Genomic DNA, 19,515 nt, shown 5'->3' with positions numbered 1-19,515 from the left:
ACACGTTGGTCATTTCACACCCGTCTGGTAATGATCCAATCGGAGCCCTGAGATGATGGAGCAAAATGACAGTGAAATGGAGGAAGTATGTGAAAAGTATTCTCTGATAGTGATGACTCATTCTCAACGACTTCATGAGAAGCAGCTGTGAGGCACTCTGAAACACTGAATTATTTTTTTTTACTGCAGATTTTTTTGTAGCATCTTTTCGATGTCGGTGATACTTGATCAAATCAGGCTACGAGCCTGAGCAAACTAACACGATGATAGGATTGGTTCTGTTCAGAGGCTCAATCTGTTCATCAGTTATTTAAACTGCATAATATGTGCCCTTTACTAACAATTAGGTAAGTTATGTGTAATAATTTTTATAATATTTTTTCATTTAGGGAAAGAGATCATAATGACACCACTGTTCCTGTCACAGTTTAAGAGCAGTAAAAACATGTATTCCCAGCTGATAACTGAGGACTTGTATTTATTTAGGCAACCATGTACAACATTTCATCCTGACAGAGACACACTGAGATAAAAGACTGAGAAGAACACTTAAAAGTTTAATATAATGAGCATGGCTGTTTAGACATCCCTAATAGAGTCTAACGCTAACGGGCATGTGAAGGGAAGGTGCAGTGTAGCTGCTGTAGCAAATGTTATCTTAAGGTGTCCGTCAAATGAGCTGCAGCCAGGTGATTCGCTGATAGTCTGAGGGGGAACACACCATCAAATTTAAGATGACAAGCTGCACTTTAACTTCATAATCATCATGTCACTCCACACATGTAAAATAATGACTTCGGAGCCGTAAGTAGGACCGCACTCAGATACACCGAAATGAAAACACTCGAGGCCATTCCTGGCGCTGTCATTAATACTGGGGATCATGTGGAACAGATGTGGCCCAATCAAAGATGAGAAGGGAGACAAAAATAAATCCATCACCTAGCTGAAGGGGGAATTAGTCCAGCAGCCTTCAGCGATACGAAGGAGGATTTTTAGACATCCTTTCACACAAACTTTGATTTTAACTTTTGAAAAAGGGGTATCAAAGTGTCCTTTTTAAATCTGCAAGCCGATTGCTGTTTCATGAGAATCACCGCCATCCTCTCTCAAGTCAATGACACTGCAGTGAGGAGGAAAATTGCAATTTCAAATGTGCAGTTGCAGAAAATCAAAACCATCCTTCCCATCTGAAATTAAGCAACACAAACAGCATTAAGTACACACTCCACTCCAGCAACAGAAAATCAGCATTCAGCTCAAAAGAACTTCACACTGACATCCTCCTTCCATCTCTGTCGAATCCAATCGCTTAGCAATCAATTACAGTTTGAAAAAGCAAACCATCCCTGTGATGATAAGCCCAGGATTATGATTCCAGCCATTTTCTAATTACAAAAAAGCATTTCTCAAACTTCACATTCACGAGGCATCAGTAGAGCTGATGAGACTGAAAGGTGAAGTCAACGTCCCGAAAATGTGCAAATAAAGTCCCATCTCATTAACTTGAAGTTATGTCTGTACATGTCCTCAGAATATAAAGGTCCTCTCGTGATGGTACAAGGATTAATACAGATCCTCACTATTTTGTTCAGATGTGCTTTCAGGAATATTAAAACACAAATGAGGCCATGAAGGATTTGACCTCGCTGCTTTTGGATGAGCCAGTGGGAAATTCAGGCGAGGCACACTCTTCTTCTTCTCATCCTAAGAATTTCTCTCTGAGATATCAGCTAATATGAGCATTAAGTGCAGACCAATACACAGTCCTAAATATATAATTGTACACATTTAACTAAAAGACTGCCGTCTTCAACATGACTAGACAGGTGAGTTCACAGAGAAACTATCCAATGATCAGACCAATTATTAGCAGTCCTCAGTTTAATTATCTGCTTATAGATAAACAAAGAAAAAAATCCACTTGCTGATGTATGCTGTGCACACAGTTTTATGAAAAAAATTGGAAGATTCTGGTTCTTTTTGTGTTTTTGCTGCATTTATTTTCAGATTGAAAGTTAAAACTACGATATGAATATATTTTGATTACAGAGAGATTTAACAGGATCACATTTGATAAAATCTACGCATTCTACCAAATATTATACTCTGAATGTTTTTTTGCACTAATGTCCACAGAATGAAGGAGATTAAAAGAATAATGTTAGCAAAACGCTGACTGAACATTATTAATTTAATTAGTATAATTATTTTTTTAAAACAAAAAACATTAAAAGACAAAACCAACAATATGTTAGTTTGTTTCTCTAGTTTTTGACGTCCTTACCCTGCCTTTGGCACGCAGCTCAAAACCCACTCATTCAAAAAATAATAGATTTTAATTTTTCAACCATAACTCTGAGGCTCTGCATATGCATGTGGGGAATTGAAACGAATGCATGCTAAGCTGCTCACAATGGTCTCAAAATCAAAGGCTTCACCAATCACCATTGTTTTCATCCACTTCTGGGTGCATATGATCTAACTTCCTCTTCAGACGTAGAAAAAGCCAACCACTAACTACTGGCAGGGGAGGAATATGTCAATTCTACCAAACTGCCCAAAACTCTGAGCGCTGGTGTTACACTGAAATCTGTCACCCATCAGATTCAGTGACCTGCCCAGATACCTCAGTCCTCACCAGCCTAACCAACAGCATCGCTCACAGAATCTGATGAGTTACACATTTCAGCGAAACTGGAAGCAGTAGTGAGTCACAGCAGCATCCAGGCAGTCAAATCTACAAAGTAGTATTACAAAACGGGATTTAATTTTTACAAATTGCACCTTTAATCCCAATAAATGAACCACACTTCCAGAAAGTTTTTGTAGTAAAAAAAAAATACAATTGTCATGAGATCATGTCCTGTCTTCTTGATTGGAGACATGTCATGTCATTGACAGGTGCAGTTTTGACATGTAAAGGTTAGTCTGTCCAGTTTTTCCTGTCTCTGGCCTTTATTGGACGGCCAGTGTGTGGTCCTCATACAAAGAATATCCTACGGTCCCTTTGGCCAGGTCAGGACACACAGCCAAACACCGGACAGATGGCAGAGCAGGCTGCAATAACTTGCAGTCCCTGAAGGAAGCCAATCAAACACAGTGACAGAAAAGATGAAGTAAACAATGGCACAATCCATCAATCGGGCCATCAAATGACCAATTATGTACTCAAAATCCAATAAAAGGTCTTGTTGGCTGCACAGTGACGACTGTGTCCTGCTGGACTTTGCCCCTTTTGTGCAGTAATGGGGACCAACAGAGAGTCAGTCGAGGATATCTATGCTCTGATTTTCTGGATTGATTGATTTTATGTTCTGTGTGGTAGGATAACTGTGTTTCAGCATAACTAACTGTCAGATATACCATATGATACTGACAGTTAAACACACAGGCTCATTCTGCCACGTTGACGATGAAATACTGCACCAATAACTACATTTCTGTGTACTAACATTTAGACATTATTACAAAATGTTACTTCTGATAAGCATCAGATGACTATATTATGTGTAATTATCATAATAATTATGTGAAAAAGTAAAGACAGCCCATGGAAATTGTTTCTCTGACATAATTTAACGAGCAAACACTTGATCCTCTTCTTCTCTTGTTTGATATATATATATATATAAAAAAAAAAAAAAGTGATTCACTTAAACAAATGACATAAAATGTACATTTTGTAGTCATTTTCATGATTCAAATAAACACCAAAGTTAGTACAGGCACACATTTATAACACTTTCAAATCCCTAAAATTTGAATTTAGAGGTCCCAGATATGGTGAGTCTTTATGACAGGTGGAGCCTGTCTTATACAAACCTCTGATTTTGAGGTTCTGCTGTTGTTTTTGCCGTTAAAGGGTGAGCTGTAATCATGCCAAGATCCAAAGAGCTGTTCATACAGATCATGAGATCAAAACTGACAATAAACATGTTGACCAATACACAAACCCATATAAAAGGCTCCCTGATGAGTATAATAATATTCTGATGTTGAGTTTATACCGAGACAAACAGTTGATGATTGATTCATTCAATTTTTAGGCCACAGTTCCAAAATATGTTTTACATTGAATTAAAGTTCAAGTCTAATTCTAAAAATAAAAATAGTTTGTTCACAGAAGAGGTCTTGATCTGTCAGAGGAGGTGTATAACATGAATGATCCCCTAAATCCATCTAGCTGCACTGGTTCCAGCCTGTCGTATCTGATCACTCCCTAATTATAATAGAAAAATGCACTACTGTCTGCCATTTTATGAGTGTTCAAAAGTATGTAACTTTATCTACTACAGTGACCCCACAAATTCTGCATGAACAAAATTGTGTCCATAACAATCCCACAATGCAATGCACAGTATAAAAAAATGATCAGTAATGATGTAACAATGGGTCAAAAATCTCCCTTCACTGCTACTAAGTGAAAAAAGAAAGTGAACTACGAAGTGTCCACTGTAAATGGAGTAAAATATGTGTGGACAGAGGAGGACGTCAGACCGTCCGCGGACACATTGTGTTCCAATGAAATGTTTCATCTCATTCACAGATGCATTGGACGGTGGTAGAAAGCCTGAGTCAACCCACAGACTGTATACAGGTGAGACCCTGCACCTGTCAGTGATGATGCAGTGATGGCTGATTCTCCATTTCCTGCTCACAGTGATAGTTTACTGGGAAACTTGAACAGAACTGAGCTCACGTAACATGCCTGCTAGAAAAAAGTATGTACAAAAAAAAAAAGTATTTAAAAAAGAACTGTAGGCTCTAATAATGATTCAACATTTGTTTGGGAAAACCCCTTCAATGTTCATATCTGTTGCAGGTCTATCATGACGTTTATGGGGGATGCTGAAATATTTGGGTTGATGAACACCACCACCAGTAGCCCCCCCCCCCCCCCCCCCCCTCACACACACACACACACACACACTCACACACACACACACACACACACACACACACACACACACACACCCCCCTCCCCCAGGATCCACCCCGCGGCTCTCCCCGGATCCACGCCGGGATTTCCTCCCTGCCTTCCAACGCCGAGCCCCGGACGTCACCTTCCCTCCCCCTCTCCTTAGCAACAGAGGCAACATGGCGGCGTCCAGTAACGCGGAGCATTCTCCAGAGATATCGACCCCGTTAAAGATACCGAAAACCGAGGTGCCATCCCCCGAGTCGGAGGACTTGAGCGACAGCAATCAATACCACTCCAATCCCTCCACACCGAACCGCTTCTCGCCTCTGAACGTGTGCTCGGGGACGTCGGGCCGGACGGCGGCCTCATCTTCCTCCAACAGCTTCACGGCTTGCCGGGGGATGTCGTGGACGCCGTCCGAGACGAACGCCCTCATCGCGGTGTGGGGCAACGAGAGGCTGACGGAGGCGAGGATGCAGCAGCTGGAGGTCGCCGGCACCGTGTTCTCCGGTAAGGCCCCCGGTCCGGCCATGTACGAGCGGGTGTCCAGAGCCTTGTCGGAGCTGGGATACGAGAGGACGCCGTCCCAGTGCCGGGAGAGGATGAAGGTAAATGAGGATGAGAGGTTCCGTGTTCATCCTCCAGCATCAGGACCTCAACCTGCAGCTGCAGAGAAACACGTCTGTAATCACATTGTAGTGTGCTGTTAAACACACGTTAACTAACATTATGCTCAAATGAAGTGTCCTAATGGTCTGCTGGGTGTCCATCGGTGTCCTAATGGTCTGCTGGGTGTCCATCGGTGTCCTAATGGTCTGCTGGGTGTCCATCAGTGTCCTAGTGGTCTGCTGGGTGTCCATCAGTGTCCTAGTGGTCTGCTGGGTGTCCATCAGTGTCCTAATGATCTGCTGGGTGTCCATCAGTGTCCTAGTGGTCTGCTGGGTGTCCATCAGTGTCCTAATGGTCTGCTGGGTGTCCATCAGTGTCCTAGTGGTCTGCTGGGTGTCCATCAGTGTCCTAGTGGTCTGCTGGGTGTCCATCAGTGTCCTAATGGTCTGCTGGGTGTCCATCAGTGTCCTAATGGTCTGCTGGGTGTCCATCGGTGTCCTAATGGTCTGCTGGGTGTCCAGTAGTGTCCTAGTGGTCTGCTGGGTGTCCAGTAGTGTCCTAGTGGTCTGCTGGGTGTCCATCAGTGTCCTAATGGTCTGCTGGGTGTCCATCAGTCTTCCCACATCTGGTGTTTCCAGTACACATCTTTCTAAATGGTAACAAAGTATCAACAAACACACAACACAGTAACAATTGACAAATACAAGTTTTGTTGTTTATGTGACGTGTTTCCTTATAAATAATCAACAAATGAGATCCGTTTTATTTACAAAGCTTCACCTCCCTGCTAGTGACATGTTAAGTGATACAAATATATTTAACACTGGTCAGTACGATGAATCTGACACCATCGCCGTAGACGTCAACACACTTCAAATATTTTTCCTTTTCAGCATCAGTGTGTTTGAAATGACGCAGGAAATTAGATTATTTCATCACGTTTCTCAGAATACAATCATCCCTCAGTAGTGAGCAACTCTATTTCCTCACCACCACTCTGAACTCTGAGGTATGTCTCATTCTGCTCTGACTGAATGAGGCTGCACCTGTTTGTTAGTGGACCCATCATCACGTCCAGCGTGTCTCACAGATGTAGGACACTCGGTCTGAGGACTTACACATGCAGCTCCTCTAACAGGTCTGAACGGCGTATCAACGAGCATCGACCTCCATTCTGCTCCCTCTCATGTTTGACTGAGGTGATGTTACCAGACAGGACAAGCCGTGGCTCCCTGGTTAGCATGCTGACCTCAGTAAACATCTGTGCAACACAATATATGTCTTTAACATAACATCAACGCTCATATTTCTACACTTTCTCTGGATAATTTAATCCAATGTTTTAATCCTAAAAATATTACGTATTGCACCTTTAAACTTATCATGAAATGTTACGTTGTCAGTGCAATATTTCCAAATAACTTTAAAACTGCAGAAAAAGAAAAACTCAAATCTTTGGTCGAATTAGCTGACCACTAATGGCATTGGTAGCATTCCCTGTGTTTCACAGTCGAGGCCTGTCACCGTCTACATTAAAAACTATTTATTGTGTCGCACATACAAGAAGTTCTGCAAGTAGTGCATCACGAACGCATCACTGTTAGAGGACCGGAGACATGAACAGTGGAACAGGTTGTACCTTCCAGACACCTGATCCACTGAATATGGGAACGGAGACAACGTGTGAACATTGTGTCCCTCCTCAACTTAAAAACGTCTTACAAAGTGTTGCTATGGTGACCTCCGAGTTAACGCACCAACGATGAACCCGGTACATGTTCGTCTTGGAAGCAGTGCTGTTGTCGCCCATCTGTCATCTCTCTGCAGTAATCAAATGAAGACATAAAATGCCCCAAAAAAGGGACAAATTTCAACCGACACGCAGACAAATTCAACTCAGAGCTCCACAGACACGATGTACGAAGCTGCCAGTTACTGAACGAACATCCTTTATTTATCCGCCCGTCACGCCCAGACGCTGCGGCGCTGCTACAGCCGTGTGAAGGAGCACGGCATCGGCAAAAGGAAGAGCAGCTATACGATAGAGCAGCTGGAGAAGGTGTTCGGTCAGGGAGGCTGGGACTCCCAGAGCTGCGCCCCCGTGCTGATCAACAGCAGCGGGCTGTATCAGGAGATGGAGTCAGATGGCAGCACCCTGGAAGACTTCTCTCAGGAAGACTGGTGCAACCAGGTGCTGGACTCGGCGTTCCAGGAGGGAGACATGGAGACTGGTGAGTTGTGTGTTGGCGAGCGGTGGACAGGTGGCAAGAATCGACTGAAGAAAGTGGTTTTGAATTGAAGAAAGTGTTTTTGAACTAAAACTTGTGCTTCTTTCTCCCTCTAGAAGAAACTCAGGTTCCTAAAAACAGAGCTCTACAGATTCAAGCCGAGCTGTCCGAACAAAACCAGTAAGTCAACAAAGGCCGACTTCACTTTGTCTTTGTGAAGTCAACATGTTTGATGCCAAGTTTATGATGCAAATAGCTGCGAATTAAACCTCGGTGTGACGGAGCATGTTGGTGCTGAAACAGATCAGGTCAAAGTAAAGATGATCTGAAGTCAGTGGAACAAAGATTATTTCAGGAAATATGTTCAAGTTGTGTGTTCATCAGATCAATGTGTGCACTCTGTCACATACAGCTCCTCTAACAGGTGTTTTTGGATGCGACCACTGGGAGTCGCCAGAGTCACAGTTTTTCAAGTTCGAGTTGGACAATTCATGTTTTTTCCATCAGCTGATGGGAGTTATGATATTGATGCACGAATATCAGCTCAGCATCATCAACCACCCTGTGACAGGCCAGAGGAAATATTTAAGGCCACAGAAGCGTCCGAATCCAGCCTAACTAGGAGTCGCTGCGTGTCTATCACTGTCTAACCGAGCAAACATGTTGTTTTACTTTTGTCTCTGTGCAGAAAAAGGGACATGATGCAGACTGTGATACGGATCCTGGAGTCAGTGCAGCTGAATTGGGAGCACTTCCAGACGTGGACCGAGTTCTCACGGCTGCATCTCTCCAACAAACTGGCCATCTTTGGCGTGGGCTACAACACGCGCTGGCGCGACGACGTGCGTTACCACTACGCCGAAATCAGCTCGCAGGTGCCGCTGGGCAAGAGACTCCGAGAGTACTTCAACCCGGAGAAACCGGAGGGCCGCATCATTATGACCAAAGTTCAGAAGATGAACTGGAAGAATGTCTACTACAAGTTCCTGGACATCACCATCAGCGAGGCTCGCTGCCTGGAGCTGCACATGGAGGTGGACTGGGTCCCCGTGTCCCAGTCCAGGGCGACAAGCTGCAGCAAAGGCACATCCCACTACCTCCTTCCTGGGGACATCCCCAAGGCGTATGGACTCTACGCCATCGCCTACGAGGGAGTATCGTCCTCTGATGACGCCACGCAGACCTCTCCCCAGGGGGACAGCGAAGACCACATCTTCGAGAACGGGACGCAGAGTCGGTCCGATGGAGAAGGACCGGGGCGGGGCCACAGGACTGGGGCGAGAGTCACGTACTGCTACCTAGGCATAGCTGAGGACAGGACCATACAGCAGTGTCTCTTCCAGCACTTTCAGGGTTCTGGCAAACACTACGTCCACGGTGAGCTGTCCGCCGTGACGCGCTTCCTGCAGGAGAATTGCCGCGGTGACGGAGGCGAAGACTCGCCTCAACGTTTTGCCATTTACATCAAATTCATCGAGGTGGAGCTGGACTTCCTCTCGGCGGGCTCCCTGGTGGAGTGCCTCGAAACGGCTGTCGGTTATTCCTTGAAATACAACAACAGAGAAACGTCATAACTACTGCTCAGTGTTTGAGACTGACTGAACGTACAACTAACGAGTGTTAGAGCCAGGCACCGTGAGGGGACCACTTCTGTCTGTTAGAAAGCACGGGTGTGTGCAGGAGGCTGGCATATTTTAGGGCGGCAAATAATAATCAATTTAAGTACTGATTAATCTGCCAATTATATACCTGATGAATCTGTTTGATTGTTAAATGTCACTGGTGAAAGGGGCCCGCTATGATTTCCCAAATCTTCAGTTTACAGACACATTTGACAAAGAAAAACAAGCAATTTGGAATTTTTGCTCCAAAAAACTTCACAATGCTTCAAAATGAATCATTATTTTTCTCTAATTTATCAGATTTTGCAGCCTTGTCAGCTTTATTAAATTGATATGTCATTAGATCATTAGTAAGGCTAAAAAGAATGACGACACACAATATGGTCAGTATGTTGTGCAGAAGTGTGAGAACTGTAAATTACAGAAGTATTGTATTGTACGTACGTATTGTCAGAAGTACGTACCTGTTATTTTAGACTGATGTGCACTACGAAGGTTCTGCTGCTTGTTTAGTGTAGATAAATATTGCCTCATCAGGGAGTTCGGGGTTGGCTGGGTGACGACTGCAGCATGCATCTGTCTACCTCAGTAGGATGTAGCAAACAAGGCAGCGAGGGGACCGCAGTGTGTATTTGTTCTGAAACTGCCTTTACTTTGACTGTTGAGGTTTGGACCTGAGTTCACGAAGCGTCGGAGAGGAGCGGCTCATTTATGCCTTACGTTTTGCTCGTGTGACTCGGCTGCAGCTGGGGATGCTTCCACGCAGATCATGCACACAAAGCAGAGAATCAGTATGAGCGAGTGCAGTGCAGTGACCAATGCAGTGACCAGTGCAGTGATCAGTGCAGTGACCAATGCAGTGACCAATGCAGTGATCAGTGACCAGTGATCAGTGCAGTGATCAGTGACCAGTGATCAGTGCAGTGATCAGTGACCAATGCAGTGACCAGTGCAGTGACCCGTCTCTCCAGCAGGGTGAACACAGCGTGCGCTCTGAAACATTTCACACAGCTTGTTATGGCTGAATCTAAATGGAAAATGTTACACAGGCTGTAAGAAGATGAAATTGAATTTGATCACAAAATCTCTACTTGGATGTCACAATACCAGAAATCTCAAATGTCTATGAACTTAAACCGTATCCAGCAGCTCCAGTACCTACGCCCTCTACGGTACCTGCAGTAACATAGAGAAACAACTACCTTCATGTTTTCAGAATTGATTGAATTGATTTTGCTTCCCACTTACAACCAGGTGGAGTGCAGTTATTGTGTGTGTTGCTCTGGTGCTCACTCTGCGTTGTCTTCTGCATCTCTAACGGACACAGAATGTCTCGACCTGGTTGGTGGGATCCATTCACAGTTTTGCTCCTTCATAATCAAAATCTGTTGCACACAGCAGAGTTTGGTTTGTGCTGGATATTCTGAGATACTGTGAGATCAGTGAGGACTAACGGCGCCTGATATGACCCTTAAATATGATCACAATATGTCCGGGATTTTCTGTGATAACAATATTCTTGCTGACATTACAAAATACTGAGAAATATTTTATTGATAATTTCAAGAACATAGAATTGCAACCAAATAAATAGAGTCTGCCTTCAAATATTCAGTAAAAACTAAACAAAAATTACATTTCAATTGGGTGTTTGTTTGTAAACCACAAATTCGGTAGAAGATATAGCTGCTTTCAGCCATGCTTGTTGTTGCTGCTGTGTTTATGATATGCACGTAAAAACAAGTAGGAACACACTACGGCAAAAAGGAATATTGCTTTTATCATGATATGATTTTTTTGTTGTCATATTGAAAATGATTATATTATCGTGATGTAGCACACCCCTTTAGTGTGCTACCCATTTAGTGCTTGTGTGTGCTTGTGCCATGCTAGCAGCTAAAATGATATGTGAAGGAGGATTTAGGAGTGTAAATACTTGGGAGCATCTCCAGCTGCAGCTGGTGGTGGGTTTCAGTGGAGAGACTGCCATGATGAGTCAGCAGCTCCTCCCACAGACCCGGATTTTAAATGCAGATAACTCTTAAGTCCGGCCTGTGTTTGTGATCATCAGCTGTAAACCAGGCAAGAGCGCTGATCTACAACTCCTGGTCAGGTTGAGACTGTAAACTGCAGACGTGAACTTATTCTTGACCAATAATCAAACTAAATCCTTTATGAACGTGATTCCTGAGGTTATGTGCAATGTGCCAGGAAAGGACTGTGTAGAAAAGAAACAATGAAGAAGTCCATATTGAATCTATGTATATGAAATCTACCTTATATATCTATAATATATATATTTAAGAATATCAATGTTCTTGAGCATTCCAGCTTTTGCAAACTTGCGACGTTCATTTGTTTGAGTATACAGTATAAAAATATAAATATGATATTTTCTATTTGATTGGTTGACACGATGTCCTGTATGTGATTGTTTCAAAGTCACTGTCTTGTGTGTTTACATGTTTGAAACACAATAAATGGGGCACTCACTGTCATTTGCCACACAGTGAAAATAGGTTGGAGTGTTGGTTTTTTTTTAGCCTCAGGTTGGTTCTTACCTGCTTTAGATGAACAGTGAGATTTTTGTTTTAAAAGAGCAGAAATGGCTACAAATAAATCACGCTCTTTCCTCAGAAGTAAGATATATAAATCCATAACCAAGTAAATTTGAAGGATTTTAAGATTATGGTTAGAAATGTAGAAATAGTGTCTATTTCAGGAAAAAAGGCTGACAAGGCAGTCAGCTCATGTGTCCTGGAAAATCTGCTGAGAAGATTTAAACATGAGGTGATTGTTGAGCTGTTTTTGCAGCCAATTGAACCATTGGATAAATTCTTAACATTTTCAAGACATGCATTGATACCCATGAATCTTTCACTTGAGCCACCAGCAACCTTTTTTTTTTTTTTTTTTTTTCCCCCCAATTAACCAGTGAAACTGACAGAATTGACTGAATGGATTTGCACCAAATCTGAGACATCCATGGGTCCTTGTGGACCCTGTAGTCTGATAACTTTGATGATCACTGACTTTTCTTCTCGTGTTGTGAAGTTGACATTTTCGTTTTTAAGTAATATCTTGATAAATATTGAATGAATTGCCATTTAATTTGGTGCAAACATTGAGTGTCCCTCGGGATTAATAATAATAACTTTCTCTGACTGACCTTTATGTCTGGTGCCATCATCAGGTCAACATTTTATGGAGTCCAATACTTAAGAGTATTCTAATACCGGCAGATAAAATATATTCTCATTGGCCTCAGCTGTACTTTGTGCTAAGCACTAATTTGCAAATGCATGCTATTGCTAGAACTGGTCACTTACCTCATTAACATCAGGATTTAAAGGAGACATCTGATGCGCTTTGTGACTTTCTCTTATAAATAAATGAACACATAATACAACATTTCTCATTCAATGTATTTATGGACGCTCTGTGAACTGCGTGCTAGCTGCCCCATGCCTCTGTGGAGTACAGCTTTGGACATTCCTTTTTGTTCTTATTGAGAATGGCAGACCACGGTGTAATTTTTAATATCAGTGAGTGTGCAGTCAGTGCAGGGGACCATGTTGAGACCGAGGATGTCGTTGCCTCATGCGGCCAGTAGATGGCCACAGGCAGCCACTGCTGAACATCTTCACATGGTTGGCTAGAAATCACTGTCATCTCCAGTCACTGGGAAATTAAATACATGTTAAATACCTGTTAAAAAAAAAAGAAAGAAAAGAAAAAAACCAACCTTGAATCTGTAATGAAATGTGATGAAACAGTGACACAGGTGTGGACTAATCATTTTGAAGCAGTTGGAACAACAACAAACACTGTGTGTGTCTGTGATGTGAATGTGAGGGGATAATGCCACTGACCTTTTGAAGCCTTTTGAAGTGGAACAAATATGTGGACATTTTTCAGACTTTATCCAAAAACAGATGACAGGAATTTCACAATGAAATACATATTTTCAGATCTATTTATAAATGTTACAAAGTTTATACACAAAGACACCAAAACATAGAAAGCCATGTAAGCTGCCCTTTGTTAGTTAATGGTTAATGATCAATTTGGCCATTTACTAGTCTGTTTACATTGTAGGTGCAAAATATTTCTGGCTCAATGGAAGAAATGACAAATATTTTGCGTTCATGTTTCATGGTGCCCTGCTGCTGCTGCTGCTTTATATTTGATAGCCCAGTTTGCTTTTCTTCACAATGAATGTGTAAAACAATTTCATTCATCCAAATAAAGGAAAAATCTGAAAAATCTACATTAAAACCTTTTAAAAAATGAATCAGTCCCCTGCATGGCACAAAATATGAAGATGTTCTGCGGTAAATCCAGCTGTGAGGTATTAAACCTGACCTGAAGCTGACTGTGGTCCCCCTGCACTCTGCAGACCTTCTTCCCTCTGGGCATGTATAGTTTACACTGTATATTCCCAGAGGAAGGACAGGTCTTTGATCGGTAAGCACACCTCTGCTCTTTAAAACAAATCAGTATCTAGGACACTGGTGATGATAGCAGCCATAAAGCAGTGATTCTTGCAGGTTTATGTAGATTACATGTATCTACACTATAGAGTAATCTAAGATAATCTGATCATAGAAACACCAGATTCTCACATTGTGTTCCTGTTGATCCATGTTATTCTTATACAGCATATGGGTATAGTACTGAAAGAATAGAGTGATATAGGGGACATATAAGTCACATTTCTGTGAGTCTGTTGACTTGTCCAGCTGGAATTAAAGAGTATGTGGTGAATGACCAAACATCTTTACTTCGCAGTACTCCTGCTTCTCTGCAGCCTGAAAGGAGTGTCAGTCCTGATTCTGGTAAATAAATAGCACCAGCAAACACTCCCAACTCCATACACATTGTTTCATTGTGCTTGAGACCTTTGTCACGTCTTCTCCCTGAATATGAATACAGTACTTTTCCTCCCTGTGGGACTTCCTGTGGTTACTCCAACTGCAGAAGCGTACTATAAAAAGTTGACTGCACTCTGGCTGTATAGACCCTCTAAAAATATCTAAACATTAACAGTTAAATACTGTGAATTATAATGAATTTGTGTGAAGATATTTATATGTCAACTGTATGTTTAAATAATGCACTATTGTAATGCACATTATATTTTAATAGATTTTTTTGGTTGTTTTTTTATCCCAATTTTTGTGAGCTTCACCTTCGTGGTCACGTCTTTCCTCTCCATACTGACAGACAGCCTCACCCGTTAACCAGCAGTCAGCTCTCAGTCAGCTCTCAGTCAGCTCTCAGTCAGCTCTCAGTCAGCTCTCAGTCAGCTCTCAGTCAGCTCTCAGTCAGCTCTCAGTCAGCTCTCAGTCAGCTCTCAGTCAGCTCTCAGTTAGCTCCGACCCTTCGTGCCAAATCCCAAAACACATTCAGCAGCCAAGTGTCCAATTACTTTTGAACCCTTGCAATTTGGGCACCAGGTGTTGAAAAGGCTTTTACACAGTTCTTACTGACATAAACCTACTCAATCTAGAAATTAGATTTTACACTTAAATATTCAACTCTTTTATTCCTAATTCTTGCTGAAGCCGACAGTGTGACGAACAACAAAATGTGATTTCTTCTGAGCTGTACATGAATAGAAGACAGATATGCAGCGGTGGACATTGCATACTATATATGGTATGTGATATTTTTTGACCCAGTATTTTTTAGGATCGCGTCAGTTATGTGTATTCTTTTGAACTGCGCATAAGACAGATCGGCAGTTTTCTACCATCCAATAGTGAAATGTTTTTTTAAAACCATATTTTTAGGATGGTGTGAGAAATGGCAACAGTAAACATCAATATAACATAGTTATTTCCATTTCCTTGTCCTATTAGTTGGCCTGTGTTTGATCAGGAGGATTTGTGGATTGGGTCGAGCAACATGTGGAGATGAAAAATAGGCATGTTTCAGTTTAGAGAAAGAAAAACAAAACGAAATGATGGAAGAAGGGCTATTTCTTTATGTTGTTGGGTAAATCATTAACAAGAGCCAGCAATATGTTTGTCCTCCAGGTGTCAGGTTTGTTCACCATTTGACCGGACTTTGTTCTGTCTGTTCAGATCAGCAGTCTCCTCCAGAATCCAGTATTAGCCTCTTCACCCGGCTCAAATTATGTTCGCTCCTAAATAGAAACCAGCCTGTTTTGACAGCTTTTGCGTGAATGCTGTAGATTTCAGCTGGAGGCCGCGATGCAGTTTACAACACCACAACAAAATCCCATCCCCATGAGGACTGGAGCCTGCTTCTTTGAATTTAATCACAGGAATAACCCCTGTTCACCTCTCATAATTGAGCAGTCCGCCTGCATTAGGCTCACCTTTGTTGCTGAGGCGACCGGGCAATCTTAGAAAATGAAATAAAGGGGTCTGACCGCCTCAGAGAGCACAGGTCAGTCCATATTTCTACATCAGGGTGGTGAGCTCACCTTGGGAATTCACGTCAAGCTGAGTCCAGTCTGTTTCTCTGCTCTCAGACCCACACCTCTTCACACATGAAGGAACAAGAGCTGACGATTTTCAGGGGAAGACGGGGAAAAGGATGGAGCTTTAGATGTGGGGGTTTGAAAATAGGCTTTGTTGAAAAAGCTCGAGCCAGGGTATTTCAAACTGGGACATTGCACTCAGGTTTGCCTGTCTGGAACACCTTTTCTTTTGCCATTTATCTTATTTAAATGGAAATCCAGACCATAGTCAGCGGTGAGACAGCTAGGATGGTTCTTATGGGACTTGAATAATTCATTTTATTTTAAAATAGGCGATTTTATTTTTATTTTTTGATAACATAGCAGCATGCAAATGTCCTAACTGGAAAACAACATTAAAAACCTCAGGCTAGTTGAGGCTGGCTGTTAGCCTTAGCTGAAGTTAATTTAGCTGCTTTTTCATGTTGCCTGAGACTCAGCTCAAACAGCTTAAAACAATTTTCTGAATTTGTCTTGTGACATGAATAAGACAACAAATAAGTCTTAAATTGCAATGGAGAAAAGTAAAAGTAACTCAAGTCCTGCTAAAAGCTTGACAGCAATTAATGCATACTTTGACTCCAGTGCAATTGATATGATTTGTTTTTTTTTAAGCACCTTTAAAGACAAATTCCTGAATGTCTGTGTTTACAGAATAACATTAAGCTGCTCATCTCAGTTCAAATGAGGGAAGCCGAGAAAGGACAAAGGACATATGTTTGTGCATGATTTATTTTCCCTCCCTCCATTAGATTTTCCAACACAGTGTTTTTTTAGGTTTTGTGACAATCATTAATAATCATCTGAATATTCAGCTAAAAAGCCATAAAATTTAAGTTTTACAACTGATTTATTTGAACTAACATATTTTGGGGGTGGGCTATAAATCCTAACCTTTTTTCACTGTCGGTTTGTAGTTACAACTCTCTGCGTTCGTAAGGAAGATTTCTTTAAAAAAAAAAAAAAAAAAAGGGAATGTTCATGATGTGAATTTTAGTCTAAATTATATCCAAAGTTGTGTTTCAAAAGTAGCTTTAACCTCCACATGACGTTGAACAGAGAACAGGTGTAACTCTCCAAGCTCAAATAAATACGGAGCAAAGTCATGATTGTTGCTTTCAAAATAAAAGTGAAATTTTCAGGTGACTGTGCTCGTGATTAGAGTCCCTTATTTTGAAGATCCAAGATCGGAAACTGTGGTTGAAATTGGATTTTATTTTACAGCACCTGAGGTGTCATGCCCCCCCCCCCCTCCTCCCCCTCCCCCTCCACACACACACACACACACACACACACACACACACACCGCTCTCGGGAGACGACACGGGATGACAACTTGCAGAGTTGTATTTCGCCGCCGTCTCGTTTCGGAGGGAATATCAGTCGCAGCGTTGGGAAGAGGAGAAGAAGAGTCGCGGAGGAGCTTCAGTGTCGGAGTGGTGATCCAACATTTTATTATTCCTGTCCCTCCACAAAGTCGGAGAAGAGGACTCCTGCGACGCGGGGACACGACGCCGCCCGCACTCCTTCACCTGAAGTGCACCTTACCTTCCCCGCTGAGAGCTGGAGGGAGAAGCACTTGACAGACTTGAGGAGCTTTTGCCTGAGGCGGAACCAGAGCTCGTATAAAGCCGGGTGAAGGACATCAGCACACGGGGAACCATGGAGGTCTGCACTACTTGGAGGAAACTTACTGTGCTCTCTGTTGCCTTTCTGTGGGGGCTCTCAGGTCAGTTTACCTCACACATCTGCACTTATCTATCTCTCGAAGTATCTTTATTTTTTTAATTCACAAAAAACAACCGAAATCACTTCTCAAAACTTTACATTTAAAACATGTTTTATATTAATGCAAATATTGGACCTACAATTATTATAATGTTTCCCAAGGTGACATTCATTCATCTCCTCTTCACCTGATTCTGACACTGAAACCACATTTTCATCCAGTGAAGCAGATCAAAGCTGTCTGAGAGTGAGAGGATGACACAAGTACATGTTTTATCATTTTAGCAGATCTTCAGACATTCTGCTCTTCAGTATGTGAGAGATACTTCTTACACAAATGACTGCGACGCTAATAACTATCACAGAATAACAGAAGAGGTCTGGTTCTGTGGGTTCTCTGCTGAATGTGTGCCGTGGATGAGGTGCTGGATTTAAAGCTGAAACACCTGTTTGTTTTTCACAGGACTTGAAACAAGTGTGTTACACATGATTATGTCTTCCAGGGAAGAATAATCCCTTTATAGCTGCTGCAACATTGGCTCAGCCGTCACTCTCTCTAGCAACGTATTAAACTCCTACTTTCACGGATAGCTGTACAGTACATGCAGCCTACTTTCCCCCCTTCCATCGCTTTGATTTAGAAATTGGGGCACGGTACAGCTGCACGAGTGTTTTGCAAACGTTTTAAGGATGAGAAGTTCTAAATGATTCATTCTTCATTTAATGCCGTTAACTAGAGGGGAGCATCATGTTACATTTCACTGGGAAAAATGATCAAGATCTTTTTAAAAGATAGATTTTTGAGGGGAGTTTTGTATTCCATCAGATAGCGACTGGAGGTCAAATAAAATCCCACAATTCTGATATAATAGAAGATCATTCTCCTTAAATAGCAACATGGAGTTGAGGTACGTTCATCTGCTCATGAATTTTGTATCATCATTTTTGTCATCCCTCTTGTCTCAATTTAACTGTCAGCATCAACAGAAGATACATTTTTGTCAATGGCAGCGGTGGACGCCGGAAACATTCAGTTTGTCTTCAGCCGTGGACTATTCTCACGAACTGCCCTGTTCTCATACCGGAAAACAGGAGATATCCATTTAAGTTAGGGACGAGGGAGCTCCATCCGCTTCAGGTGAGTGCCTATTAGTTCCAAGAGACAGGCTGGGGAACTTCATTTGGCCTGTGAGACATTCAAGCGAGCGGGAGCTCCACATTGTGCCTGAGTTTGCTCTCGGCTGTCCAAAGCCCCTATGCGTTTTTCAGCACTGTTGCCAAAACAATGCCATCCACTGACACTGGCAATCTCAGGCTCACATGGATCTCCCTGAGGGAGGAGTATTACCTGAGCAATACCTCCATTTTACCACCCAGACCCTTCAGATCACGCTGTGGTTGGAGGCAGTCGGATGAGCGATCGTTCACAGCGTCTCTTCCTGACTAATCTGGAGTTTCAACAGCAGGCTGTGATTCATTGTCACAGGACAATACCACCACCGTCCTTGACCTCAGTGTTTGACTGACCATCAATTGGCCTGCAGGTGTGTCCTGAAAACACTCAGTGGTCAAGATACGGAGAGGAAGTGTTCATGTGTTGCAGCCGGGAGCAACAGGAAAACTGTGTTCTCCTTAACGCCCCTGTTGTGGCTCAACCTCAACGTCCTTCCGCTAAACAGAAAAGTCCTCATTTTGTGTCTCAGTCCAACATAAGAGCAGTGGAGAATATTGTCAGACTCAAGCACAGACTGGATATAGAAGTGGACGTAGGTTGCAGGTCAGTGCGGAAGTGCTATAAAGTCCAATACCACAGAGGACCACTAGGGGCTGGCTCCATAAAGGTTCTCGTTCCATAGATTCCCATTCAACTCCTCTCATGAAATACAAAGTCAGTAGATTTTGCGTCACGATCAT

General features: G+C 42.5%; 2 protein-coding genes across 2 annotated transcripts in view; both read left to right on the top strand.

Annotated features, from left to right (window-relative positions):
* Nucleotides 1-5,088: 5,088 nt before the first annotated feature.
* LOC138207686 (myb/SANT-like DNA-binding domain-containing protein 2) lies at nucleotides 5,089-11,893 on the top strand. The gene is made up of 4 exons (XM_069165109.1): nucleotides 5,089-5,532; nucleotides 7,509-7,764; nucleotides 7,878-7,941; nucleotides 8,450-11,893. The coding sequence occupies exons 1-4, from the start codon at nucleotides 5,101-5,103 to the stop codon at nucleotides 9,333-9,335; spliced, it is 1,638 nt and encodes a 545-aa protein (XP_069021210.1). The 5' UTR covers nucleotides 5,089-5,100; the 3' UTR covers nucleotides 9,336-11,893.
* Nucleotides 11,894-17,196: 5,303 nt separating this feature from the next.
* The window catches only part of esama (endothelial cell adhesion molecule a), a 67,433-nt gene continuing 65,114 nt past the window's right edge, over nucleotides 17,197-19,515 (top strand). Inside the window, exon 1 of the mRNA XM_069165129.1 lies at nucleotides 17,197-17,602. Within this exon, the coding sequence (XP_069021230.1) occupies nucleotides 17,536-17,602 (67 nt within the window). The 5' untranslated portion in view covers nucleotides 17,197-17,535. The remainder of the gene's footprint in view (nucleotides 17,603-19,515) is intronic.

The sequence above is a fragment of the Embiotoca jacksoni genome, unplaced genomic scaffold, assembly GCF_022577435.1.
Source record: "Embiotoca jacksoni isolate LCO1_2020_lvr unplaced genomic scaffold, fEmbJac1.0.p SCAF_33, whole genome shotgun sequence".
In the NCBI taxonomy this organism is placed as follows: domain Eukaryota; kingdom Metazoa; phylum Chordata; class Actinopteri; family Embiotocidae; genus Embiotoca; species Embiotoca jacksoni.
Note: the sequence above shows the minus strand (reverse complement) of the source record. Positions and strands in the feature narration are given on the sequence as shown.

What these genes read in the sequence shown, in the direction of transcription:
- LOC138207686 (XM_069165109.1), top strand. Translation starts at nt 5,101, where the DNA reads ATGGCGGCGTCCAGTAACGCGGAGCATTCTCCAGAGATATCGACCCCG. An exon ending in AGTGCCGGGAGAGGATGAAG is followed by an intron (nt 5,533 to 7,508) that starts GTAAATGAGGAT and finishes CGTCACGCCCAG; the next exon opens with ACGCTGCGGCGCTGCTACAG. An exon ending in GGAGGGAGACATGGAGACTG is followed by an intron (nt 7,765 to 7,877) that starts GTGAGTTGTGTG and finishes TTCTCCCTCTAG; the next exon opens with AAGAAACTCAGGTTCCTAAA.